The sequence below is a fragment of the Radiomyces spectabilis genome (assembly GCF_025331425.1).
Source record: "Radiomyces spectabilis strain NRRL 2753 chromosome Unknown BYT42scaffold_6, whole genome shotgun sequence".
NCBI classification, from domain to species: domain Eukaryota; kingdom Fungi; phylum Mucoromycota; class Mucoromycetes; order Mucorales; family Radiomycetaceae; genus Radiomyces; species Radiomyces spectabilis.
In genome coordinates, this window is record NW_026251931.1 from 331,344 (window position 1) to 342,183 (window position 10,840).

Here is a 10,840-nt window from a genome sequence, read left to right on the forward strand (position 1 = left end):
ATAACGCATAGTTTGGATTTTGTATGAGGAGCTTTTTCGATCTTGAATTTTACATGAAAAGGGTTGACTATGATACACGGTAAGGGAACTTCCAATGACTAGGATATTTAAACAGTGACTTTCCAAAAGACGACGCGACGGACCATATACCGCATGATCTCTTTCAATCGCGGCCCAACATAGCCAATAATAGCATAGGCTATGGGTGATTTTTGTCGCCACAACGCAAGAAATACCAGCAATAGAATGATGACATTTGCAAAGGCATGTTTCGCAATCGTCTTGATCAACCATAACCAAGTCCAGCGATACTGTCGTTTTTGCGCATCTCGTTCTGTCATGGATCGACGCATCATGTCCAATTGTTCGCATAAAGCTGCCACTTCAGTTTGCAAATTTTCCAGTGCTTGTTCAGACGAGGATAAGCGCTCAGGAGCTTGAATGGGTCCAGCCACTGGAGGCGCTGTAGTCTCTGTTTGAGTTCCATCGGTGACACTTTTGCGTCCTCGCTGCCAGGCATTGTGATAGGGGTGTTGTCTGGGGGAAGCAATGGCTAATCCTGACGTGGTAGCGGCAACTTCTCGGTCGATCGTGTCCGTATCCGAAAATGTATCCTGCATCGGATGGTTTGTTAAGAAGTCCATCGGTTGGATATAACGTTTGTAAGTGGTATACTGATTCGGGTTGGGGGACAATTCGGGAGTCAGAGGATATTCATGATGGGGGCTGTTGTTGGAAAAGACGGAAGTACTGCCATTAGCATAAGTTAAAGCGCGAGGTCGTTGATGTAAATGCATGTGTGGAGGAAGACTGTTTCGGTGTTGCATTGTCGACGGTATGAAATTTTGCTGTGATCGCTCGGAACCCAGTTCGCTCGTTTCGGCATCGCTTTGTTCAACATCGCTTGGGTTCCACACGTCTGCAAACATATCTGGAGCTGGCATTTTGGAGTCAGTAAAAGATAGTGTACTAACCAAAAAAATGTATATATGCTACCTGGCCCATCGGCTATCGATTCGTTCTCCATTTGCACGTATGTAAGCGCTTCCTTTAGTGCGGCTATATCTTCATGCTCGGGATATCGCTTGATAAACTAAGAAAAAAAATGGAAGAACCATTAAAACAACGTGAAAAAATAGGCGCTGTCGATCTTATTGTATTTACATCTGTCAAGAGTTCAAGTAGTGTATCGACGTAGTATTTTTGAGCTTCTGCTGGGCTGATACCTCGCAAACGATCCCACGCTCGCCTTGATGATGTGAACAAAATTTATTAGATACATTATGACGCGAGTATTTGGATGACATGGATTATTTCCAAGTCGAATATATTTTTATTACCATTTTGCAAACATGCCCACTTGCCGTGAGGAGGGACGAGGAAGGTGGCAATCACCTTCAGTGGCCTGCTTATAGAGCCCATAAAGCGTCAATTTTTCCGACGCTGTGGGCTGTATTGCGCCTGCAGCAAGGAGAGATCCAATGACTGAAAGTGCCCGGGTAAACTGTAGCTGTGTGATGTAGGGTGATTGAGAAGAAGAAGTACTCATGTGGAGATCAGACGATACAATGAGTCGTTGATGATTAACCCAATGGCCCGAAAACCGGATATGTAATCTTAACAATGATTTCACGTGACAGAGCATTGAAATTTTCCATTCACACAGTTGCTTTTGCGTTTTGGGGGCACCCATCCCTCTTTTTTTTTTGGTGTTTCCTGTGGAGCGTCTCGGTCAGTTGAGTCTACATTGGTTTGTCAGCATAGTCTGTAGAGACTCCGGTGCAAAATTAAAGCATAGTTCGCACCAACGGAGCGATTATATGCGAACATTTGCAAGTCTCGTGGCTCCGATCCGCGACCCGCTGTTAGCTTACCCCAGTAAAAAAGTAGTTGGTCTCTCAAGGCAGGTTCTTTGCCCACAGAATCACGTTGTTGCTGCGGCTGAATATGACACATTCTCGAAAACTTTATAGTATGTAAACTGTTGGGCAAAAGTGGTGTGTGGAAAACAAAACGCATGGCGAATGATCAAGATAAAGCTAGATAAATGGCATACGGCGGCGTACCAGCCCGTGAGGTTCATCAGCAATAAAGCCAGGTTGCCAATCGGGTGGCGACCTTTCCACTAGGTAAACTAGCTTTGATTGGCTGCCTTTTTACTTTGGCCATTTTAACCTGCACGTGCTGCATCAAGAGGCTGAAAAGAACAGAAAAGCTCGCCACATAGACTTTGATTCACACAGTATGTCAGTCTTGAAATCGAATCAGTACAATTTTCGCTAGAATAGGTTGAGTACTTTGCATTGAACTGCCACGTGATTATCGATGTTATCCGGACATCAGTGTTAAATGCACACAGACCAGCGGCAGCGCTTCATAGGGCGTTTTTCTAGCAGCTGGGGCAAAGTCATTCCTGGCCCATATGCTGCGCTATTATTGATATCCAACCTATCTGTTATTGTGAATAAGTTGGCGTAACTAGAGCCATCAAATGCGGGTTTGGCAGACGTATTTGAGGTGAAACTGACGGCAGAAAATCAATACCTTTGCCAAAGAATGTTTAAGCTGCATTCATGACGAAATACCCAAATGATTCACATTTTCATCTCTGTTCTTATTATTTTTAGAATGGTAATAAGGCCATGGACACTCCCTCATGAACGCTTCAGCGGTTGGTGCAGGCCATAATTAACAAAATGTTTCAAGCTTTTCTGAGATTGGTAAACTTTCACTGAGTTTAAAGTATGGCCTTTGATTGGATAGATGGTGAACTATCGATATCCGATGAAAAAAAAAGGATATCTTTGGGCGCCGGGCTTTTCGGCGGTTCAGCCAATTGTGACTGAAACCCTGAAAAAAATTTTGACACAAAAAGGACGGGCTGCGCCAATTTTATGAATTCAAAAAACCTTAAAAACGGTCCTTTTTTTTCCCTTGTTTTTCCAGTCTTTCATCTCTTTTTTCATTAATGTCTACTTCAATTCTCGGTAAAGGTCCCATCTTCGTCTCTGGTGCTGATGGTGAAAAAGCTTCAGCCATTGTCGAGCAAATCCTTCATTTTCCTCAAAAGTACCATTATCTCGCTGCGCAGACCGTGTACGCTGGTGTTCCCGATGCATCAACAGCAAGAGCCAAACAGGTCGAAGCGTTAGGGGCTGAATTAGTCGCCTTTGACATCTTCAATGATCATGCGCGCGCTGTCAGTGCCTTGCAAAAGGTGACCAAACTTTGTCTTGTCATCGATCCTTTGAGCCACCGAATCAATCGTTCCAATGCCTACGATTATGGGAAAAAGTGAGTTTTACCTTTTCCATGGTTACACTAGCTTCAAACTCACTAATTCATATCTCTTATCTCTCTTAGGTTTATCGACGCTGCCAAGGAAGCTAATATCCAACACATTATCTTTTTGACTCCCTTTTCTCCCTTGGATCCCGTGTCGCCTCCAGTCACCCCTTCGGCGGAAATCTCCATGCTTAACCTGAATGAACCACAAACTTTCCGCAGTCAATTCATGTTAATTGAATCTTATTTGCGTTCACAGTTTGACAGCCGTTGTACGACCATTCTACGTTATCCGGGTATACTTCATCAGCATCTCGTTGTCTTCCGCAAATATATTATGGAGCACAACGCTTTCCCGGTTCCGCATCGCTACCTTGAAAATACCGTCGAAACTTCCAACATGCTGGATATCGCTCGCGCCGTCGCTTGTATCGCCCACTCGCCTGTATCACGACACGGAAATCAAGCATACAAAGTGACCGGTCCTCAATTATTGACCCTCCAGGAACTCAGCACACGTGTCTTGATCGGTCTTCGCCGTGATGTGGCCGTCAACACGATGGATATGCCCACTCTCAAACAAATCCTATGTGATAGCATCGGCAATGAAGAGCACGTTGTGTTCTTGTTGGAGATGTGGGGTCTTCAGCAGAAGCTGCACGGTCGTCGATTTGAAGTCACTCGCGATTTGGAGGCCCTGACGGGACAAAGCGGGAAAACTTTGAACGAATTTTTTGAAGACGATTCTGTGTTCGCCTCTTTCATGTCCGCCAATCCATGCCCCTTTGTTGCCTAAATGGCGACGCTTTTTCTTCCGTTTAGAAACTCTTAAGCGAGAAAATTCCTTGTATATACACATCACAGCAGCCAATATTCATTCCGTTATATATAGCAATACCAAATTAGAGAAAGCCTTATATTTCACTTGTCTCTATTTTTCATATACAAATGTCATTATTTTATCATCCAATAAATTCTTTCCCCTATCTAAAGTAATATCGCTCTCTTGTTACCACTTTGTTCTCCACTGTTATAAACATTTAAGAGGTTTTCCTATTCTAGAATAATAGGTAATTGCGGCTGGTTCATCGTATGTAGATAAGAAATCTGCTGTCCATTGCCACCAGTCCCCCAATGACAAGGCATGGCAACAAGCCGAAAGGGGCTATCTAAATTAGCAGCCCACTAGTTATTACGGTTCTGTCTTAAGAGATCCCAAAATTACGTGCAACTCCTTTGGCCTCAATGAAGACCTTTATTCGCAGCTTCATCGAAATAATTCTGCACAATATTTTGGCTAGGCCATGCACTGGCCCTGCACTTTAAAGATATTTATGCTCAAAGATTTCTCGATTTCTTTCTATCCTTATACTATGCGAACTCAACCCTAACTAATCCATCAACGAGGAAAAAAAGAAACAAGATAATCACTGACAGAGGGTCTGAACGGGCTTGAACGGGCTACGAACGACCCTTATCATCAGATTAATCACTTTCCCCGATGAAATCTTTTCCTAAAATAGAGTCATGCAGTTTTGGATCTGAAACCGACCACCATAGTCACATGAGCAATGAAACGTCGGAAACGTCCCCTATCTTTCCAAATCAACAACAAAAAGCCCAGTGGCGTGTTCGAGCATGCCGAAACTTCCGAGAACTCTCCTCAGACCATCACCGCAAATCATTCGCACATCAGCCCGTATTGCCAATAGCTATATAGTTGTACTTTTTTTTTTCGCATGCTTCATTTTCGCCCTACCCTCCAATTGCATAAATTACTGAACGACATTGCTTCGAATTTATGATGTTGATACCTTCATCCCAAGCATTTGGAAAACAAACAATTCTGCATTGAGTTTCGCATAAATATCAATTTCTTAACTTTGCAACTCGCCATCCGGTCAAAATCTGAGGGAAACGAAAGACTGGGAGAAGCATCACAACAATGAGGGCAACTCAAGTTTATTCAAGATTGACGTTTGACTTTCGTTAATACCGGCAGTGTACATGGGAAGAATTTACCTACCTGACATTCTTTGGATTTATTTGAATTCATGCACTCTCAGTACTTTTGTTACGGCTAATTATCCTGTTCCACTGTGTTCCGTATAATAAACATGTAATGAATGATGTTGCATCTTCTATTAACTCTGGATTGCAGACTTTTCTTAAAGATATTCATCTTCTGTCATGCGTCCGCACAACACGAAATTGCAAATAGTCCCAGCGTACGAAATTAATTCGCCATGGGCAGCTAAGCTATCTTTGCATTTGTCAGTCTATGCCATGAAAAGAATCCACACATGACCTTGTCATCTTATTTTTTCAAGTCGATGTGACTAATGGGTTCCTTGTAAGACTGTCATAGAAACGATAAGATGTAGTTATGAGAATGAAAGCCAGTAAGCGACACTGGAATAATAATGCGACAGAAAAATAAATACCGTAAAGTATTCAATCAAAGTGCCCAAATCGTTGACGGGATTTTATTTACACAGCAATTCTTTTTCTCTTTTTGCGAAAGCTAAAAAAGAAAAGAGAGAGAAAAGAGAATGAAAAAAGTAATATGAAATTCAATTAATTTAATCAACTTCTTCCATCTTGGAAGCACCAGCATCCTCAAGAGGAGGAACTTCAGTGGAGGTCTCCTCGGGGGTCTGCTCTTCATCATCGATGCTCAAACCAAGGGAGATCATGCGGGTGATGCGACGGGAGAAGTCAGAGGGATCATCGAGAGAGAAACCGGAAGTCAAGAGAGAGGTCTCATACAACAAGGTGGTAAGATCCTTGACGGTACGATCGTTCGAGTCGGCTTCGACCTTCTGGGCAAGAGCCTTGACAATGCTGTGGTGGGGGTTGAGTTCCAAAGTCTTCTTGGAAGCCATGTAAGCGGACATGGAGTTGTCACGGAGAGCCTGAGCCTTCATGATACGTTCCATGTTAGCGGACCAACCGAATTGACCAGTGGTGAGAACACAGGGAGAGTCGGTAAGCTTGTTGGAGATGACGACCTTTTCGACCTTGTCACCGAGGATTTCCTTGACAGACTTGCAAAGGTCCTCGAACTTCTTCTCTTCTTCCTCGCGAGCCTTCTTCTCTTCCTCGTCTTCCTCAATTTCGACACCTTCCTTGGTGATGCACACAAGCTTCTTATCGTCGTATTCCTTGAGCTGAGTGGTGGAGTATTCATCAATGGGATCGGTCATCAACAAAACTTCAATACCCTTCTTCTTGAAACCTTCCAAGAAGGGAGAGTTCTCAACGGCAGCACGGGATTCACCGGTGATGTAGTAGATGTTCTTCTGCTTCTCGGGCATACGGGTAACATAGTCCTTCAAAGAGGTCATTTCATCACCAGACTTGGTAGAGTGGTAACGCAACAATTCAGCAAGCTTCTGACGGTTCTGAGAATCTTCGTGGATACCGAGCTTGATGTTCTTGGCAAAGGCCTCGTAGAACTTGTCAAAGTTCTCCTTGTCTTCGGCGATTTCCATGAGCATCTCGATGGACTTACGGGTAATGTTCTTCTTCAACACACGCATGATCTTGTTCTGCTGGAGCATTTCACGAGAAATGTTGAGGGGCAAGTCTTCAGAGTCGACAACACCCTTGATGAACGAGAGCCATTCGGGAATGAGTTCCTCGCAGTCATCCATGATGAAGACACGGCGGACATAGAGTTTGATGTTATTGCGCTTCTTCTTGCCTTCGAAGAGATCGAAAGGAGCACGCTTGGGAACGAAAAGGATGGCACGGAATTCGAGCTGACCTTCAACGGCGAAGTGCTTGACAGCCAAATGATCTTCCCAGTCATTGGTGAGGGTCTTGTAGAAGTGAGCATATTCTTCCTGCTTGATATCCTCAGGGTTGCGAGTCCACAAAGGCTTGGTCTTGTTGAGCTCTTCGGTATCAATGGTCTTCTCCTTGATAGTCTTCTTCTTCTTCTCCTTCTTGTCTTCTTCATCCTCGACTTCCTCAATCTTGGGCTTGTTCTCATCCTCCTTCACTTCTTCAGCCTCGTCGTCGGAAACTTCCTTCTCAACTTCCTTTTCAACGACAAGTTGGATGGGGTAGGAGATGAATTCGGAGTGCTTCTTGACAATATCCTTGATTCTCTTCTCTTCAAGGTATTCGAGCTATTGAATGACAAAAAAAGATTAGCATCATCTGAGAAAGCGAAGGGAGTGGCTGTGTAGCCCGTGGTGTGGAAGAATAGTTTACCTGATCCTCCTTCATGAAGAGACGCATTTCAGTACCACGGCCAAGAGAAGGGTTGACTTCGTCACGGGTGATGGTGAAAGAACCGCCAGCAGCGGACTCCCAGATGTATTGTTCATCATCGTTGTGCTTGGTGATGACTTGAACCTTATCAGCAACAAGGTAAGCGGAATAGAAACCGACACCGAATTGACCAATCATGGAAATGTCAGCACCAGAGGAAAGAGCCTCCATGAAAGCCTTGGTACCAGACTTGGCAATGGTACCCAAGTTGTTGACCAAATCAGCCTTGGTCATACCAATACCGGAATCACGGATGGAGAGGATGTTGTTCTCTCTATCGGGAGTGATACGGATGAAGAGTTCCTTCTCAGAGTCAAGAACCGAAGGGTCGGTCAACGACTGGTAACGGATCTTATCCAAAGCATCGGAAGAGTTGGAGATCAACTCACGCAAGAAAATTTCCTGTCAACAGAAAGCAAAAAGCGTGATATGAGTATGGTCATTACGGAAAAGCAATGGAGGAAGACGCAAAAAATCACGTCTTTTTTGACATGACATGAAGCAGTCATCCCCATGTCATAACGGCTCAACGAAAAAAAAAGAAATGATAGTTTACCTTGTTAGAGTAGAAAGTGTTGATGATCAAGCTCATCAACTGGCTGATCTCAGCTTGGAAGGAAAAGGTCTCGGTCTCTGCAGACATTCTTGCTTAACGATGTGAAAGAGAAAGAAAGAATTCACGGAAGAAAAAGGGGGTTTGGAAAGAGAACGATTGCTATTTAAGCCCTTCTGGTTCAGAAAAAAAAATTAGGAAACCAAAGTCAGGCTCCACTCAGAAACGAGGAAATGAATCACAGCACTCCCAAAAACAGTCACAATCTTTCTCGCACGTTCGAAATGATGGAAAACCCCGCCGCAAGAAGAATCTTCTGGATTTCACGCGAAAAAAAAAAAAAATGGGTTGGTGTGCCACTTATTCTTATCTAACCCGTTATGTTTTCTTCAGCTCACCTCTCTGTTTCTCCATGATCTACTCTCCAAAAATGGTATTGTCTATCATCAACATTTGGCTTTCACTATGAGAAGGTTATATACAAACGACCCGGTCTATTCAGCAGCTTAGAACAACCCAGAAAAAATGTAGGCGGCTGAAAGCCACGATAGGTCTATCACCTGACGCATTTCATATTATCATGATTTACGGTACTCCTATTTGATCTTAAGATGACATGCAGTAGGATTGTATCACTGGGAATCGAACTCTTTTCATGGTAGTTGATCAGCATCATTTTTATTACCGTTGACCTGTGGATCAGCTTTTAGGTTTGTCCGTGTGACGCTTCTAATGCGTATAAAAGATTCCAGCATCTTCCTTTGCATCCTTTGTTGTTAACTCTCAAAGTCATTATTTTTATATGCTCTTTGTTTGTTCTTTCTTCAACAAACGCACGCACAGCGGCTCTGTCAAAAACCAATTATCAGAGAGCCAATCGAGAGTTTCACATGCCAAAATAGAAAGTCCGAATATCCTTGCGTTTGAATCAGGTCCAGATTGTAAAGCCTCGGCCCTGTCGATGACAAGTTTGGCAGAAAAATGACCGAGCAAACCAATCAATTAGAGGGCAGCAAGCGACTTTTTTTTTTCTTCTCATGCACCATCGATCCATGACGACCAATAAAGCTCAAGGCTCGACAGTTGATGTTGTTGGTTTGCCTTGTCCTGTGCTTTCAGATCGACTGGTCGAGTTTGTTCGTCAAACGGCGTCCAAGGTTCTCCGCGACTCGCAACATATACCCTTTCTGAATACACAGACAATACCGGTATACACACAAACAATCATTACAGAGAGAAGCATTGCTCTTATATAAACCACGTCTTTTTCCCCGAATTTTTGTGCGATCGATGGTGGTCATACCACATTAGTCTTCCCCATTCTTCTCCCCAAATGACAGCTTACAGTGGCAATGGTGTATTCATATATTAGATATTGTCAGATGGAATTTCTCGGTAGTTACAAAAAGATAACAGTTTGTGGGTATGTGTATAGTTGGGATATAGACTATGTGGGTAACTAGAGAGGATTGCTGTGTTTCCTGAAAACTTTGAGCTATCATTGTGTTATGTCTCCGGACTACATCATTTTTAGAAAACAAAGTAAAGCAATCCCATGAATAAGCAACGACATCAAAGGAGACAACATATTACCCTACATTTGGGAAGAAATAAATAGTTAGATTATTTTCTATGGTTTTTTCTTTTCTATTATCTTATTATTTGAACCTCTGACGATAGCTGGCCATTGGTCTCTATAAATTGCTTCGAGGTATCATTGGAAGCTCGATACCAAATTGTGCCGGTGGAGCGACTACCGGAAAAAGGCTCAACGAGACCCTCTACAAAGGTCTCGCGAATAAAGCAGTCCAGGACATCTGGAATGGTCAAAGTGTAATCTCTCCAGAAGGAGGCACCAGGCGCATCGCCATGACGTCCGACGGAATGTAACACGAAATCCGGTGTCCGATGTGTGTGACTATCAATTGTCATGGAGTTAAAGACGCCAAATCTTTTTGGTTTTTTTTTTCAGCGCTACTTACCCAAATATTTGACCCAGGCCGTATTTATGCTTTTCGATGAGCTCAAGTACGGTTTGATCTTTCACTAACAGGATGGATTCGGCGTCATAGGCTACTTTATCATCAAAGTACATTCTGATTTTTCGTTCAAACTGAGTTTGCGTTGTATTGCAAACACCTTTGCTGACAGTTTGGTGATCGGTGTATGGTATGATATTATTGTATATAATCTCTACACGGCTCGGAACATTGTAAAAGGCTGATAGCAATCGTTGGAGATTTCCTGTTGCTTGCAAAATCATTCTTTCCAAGGGTGAGAAATCACTTGGTAACCGCAGGAAAACATTCTTTGAAGATACTGTCATCCATAACAACAAAGACAGAACGGGAAACAGTGAGCATATTTATCCATGATACCATAGTGCATGACAGTTTACATTCTTCCACAAACGCAAAGGGTATTTGCTCGTAATTATTTGTGTTTTCAGGATCCGGAAGACGACGTATTGAATCCACGGCGCAGCTACTATTGTTCATCGGAGACTTGAGAGAGAGAGAAAAAAAAATAGAATTAGCAAAGTGATCCATGGAAGGGATTCTAGGTTTTTAACCGGCGCATCTCTGGCCCGAGTGACTACTTTTCTATCCAGAATATTTTATGATTGCAGTTTGTTCTCATGTGCATCTATCATTGAAATAAACTTCGATAAGTTACCTTGTGTCGGTCACTATGCATGTATGATTATTCCCCAGAAAAGCT

General features: G+C 43.1%; 5 protein-coding genes across 5 annotated transcripts; 1 reads left to right on the forward strand and 4 right to left on the reverse strand.

Annotated features, from left to right (window-relative positions):
• Positions 1-11: 11 nt before the first annotated feature.
• On the reverse strand, positions 12-1,251 carry BYT42DRAFT_316119 (uncharacterized protein). The gene is made up of 3 exons (XM_051562991.1): positions 1,165-1,251; positions 997-1,093; positions 12-937 (listed from the first exon to the last, which is right to left on the reverse strand). Exons 2-3 carry the CDS (start codon positions 1,025-1,027, stop codon positions 108-110), a joined length of 861 nt encoding a protein of 286 aa, XP_051423516.1. The 5' UTR covers positions 1,028-1,093; positions 1,165-1,251; the 3' UTR covers positions 12-107.
• BYT42DRAFT_473864 (acyl-CoA-binding protein) lies at positions 1,171-1,513 on the reverse strand (the record flags this gene model as incomplete). Its single annotated transcript, XM_051563590.1, has 2 exons — positions 1,171-1,249; positions 1,341-1,513. Coding segments are annotated over 2 exons (252 nt in total), but the record flags the coding sequence as incomplete, so codon positions are not given.
• Positions 1,514-2,968: 1,455 nt separating this feature from the next.
• BYT42DRAFT_545571 (uncharacterized protein) lies at positions 2,969-4,081 on the forward strand (the record flags this gene model as incomplete). The annotated part of the gene is made up of 2 exons (XM_051565822.1): positions 2,969-3,294; positions 3,364-4,081. 2 exons carry the CDS (start codon positions 2,969-2,971, stop codon positions 4,079-4,081), a joined length of 1,044 nt encoding a protein of 347 aa, XP_051423518.1.
• Positions 4,082-5,736: 1,655 nt separating this feature from the next.
• Positions 5,737-8,267, reverse strand: BYT42DRAFT_531763 (hsp83-like protein). The gene is made up of 3 exons (XM_051565421.1): positions 8,123-8,267; positions 7,507-7,968; positions 5,737-7,421 (listed from the first exon to the last, which is right to left on the reverse strand). Exons 1-3 carry the CDS (start codon positions 8,207-8,209, stop codon positions 5,868-5,870), a joined length of 2,103 nt encoding a protein of 700 aa, XP_051423519.1. The 5' UTR covers positions 8,210-8,267; the 3' UTR covers positions 5,737-5,867.
• A 1,502-nt stretch (positions 8,268-9,769) lies between these two features.
• On the reverse strand, positions 9,770-10,617 carry BYT42DRAFT_613496 (uncharacterized protein; the record flags this gene model as incomplete). The annotated part of the gene is made up of 3 exons (XM_051571739.1): positions 9,770-10,037; positions 10,102-10,438; positions 10,518-10,617. 3 exons carry the CDS (start codon positions 10,615-10,617, stop codon positions 9,770-9,772), a joined length of 705 nt encoding a protein of 234 aa, XP_051423520.1.
• Between the last annotated feature and the right edge of the window lie 223 nt (positions 10,618-10,840).

Excerpts from the sequence above, each read along its gene's own strand:
- BYT42DRAFT_316119 (XM_051562991.1), bottom strand. The coding sequence starts at position 1,027 with ATGGAGAACGAATCGATAGCCGATGGGCCAG. Across the intron at positions 938-996 it reads ATCGATAGCCGATGGGCCAG|CTCCAGATATGTTTGCAGAC; the intron begins GTAGCATATATA and ends CCAAAATGCCAG.
- BYT42DRAFT_531763 (XM_051565421.1), bottom strand. The coding sequence starts at position 8,209 with ATGTCTGCAGAGACCGAGACCTTTTCCTTCCAAGCTGAGATCAGCCAG. Across the intron at positions 7,969-8,122 it reads ACACTTTCTACTCTAACAAG|GAAATTTTCTTGCGTGAGTT; the intron begins GTAAACTATCAT and ends TTCTGTTGACAG. Across the intron at positions 7,422-7,506 it reads TCTTCATGAAGGAGGATCAG|CTCGAATACCTTGAAGAGAA; the intron begins GTAAACTATTCT and ends GTCATTCAATAG.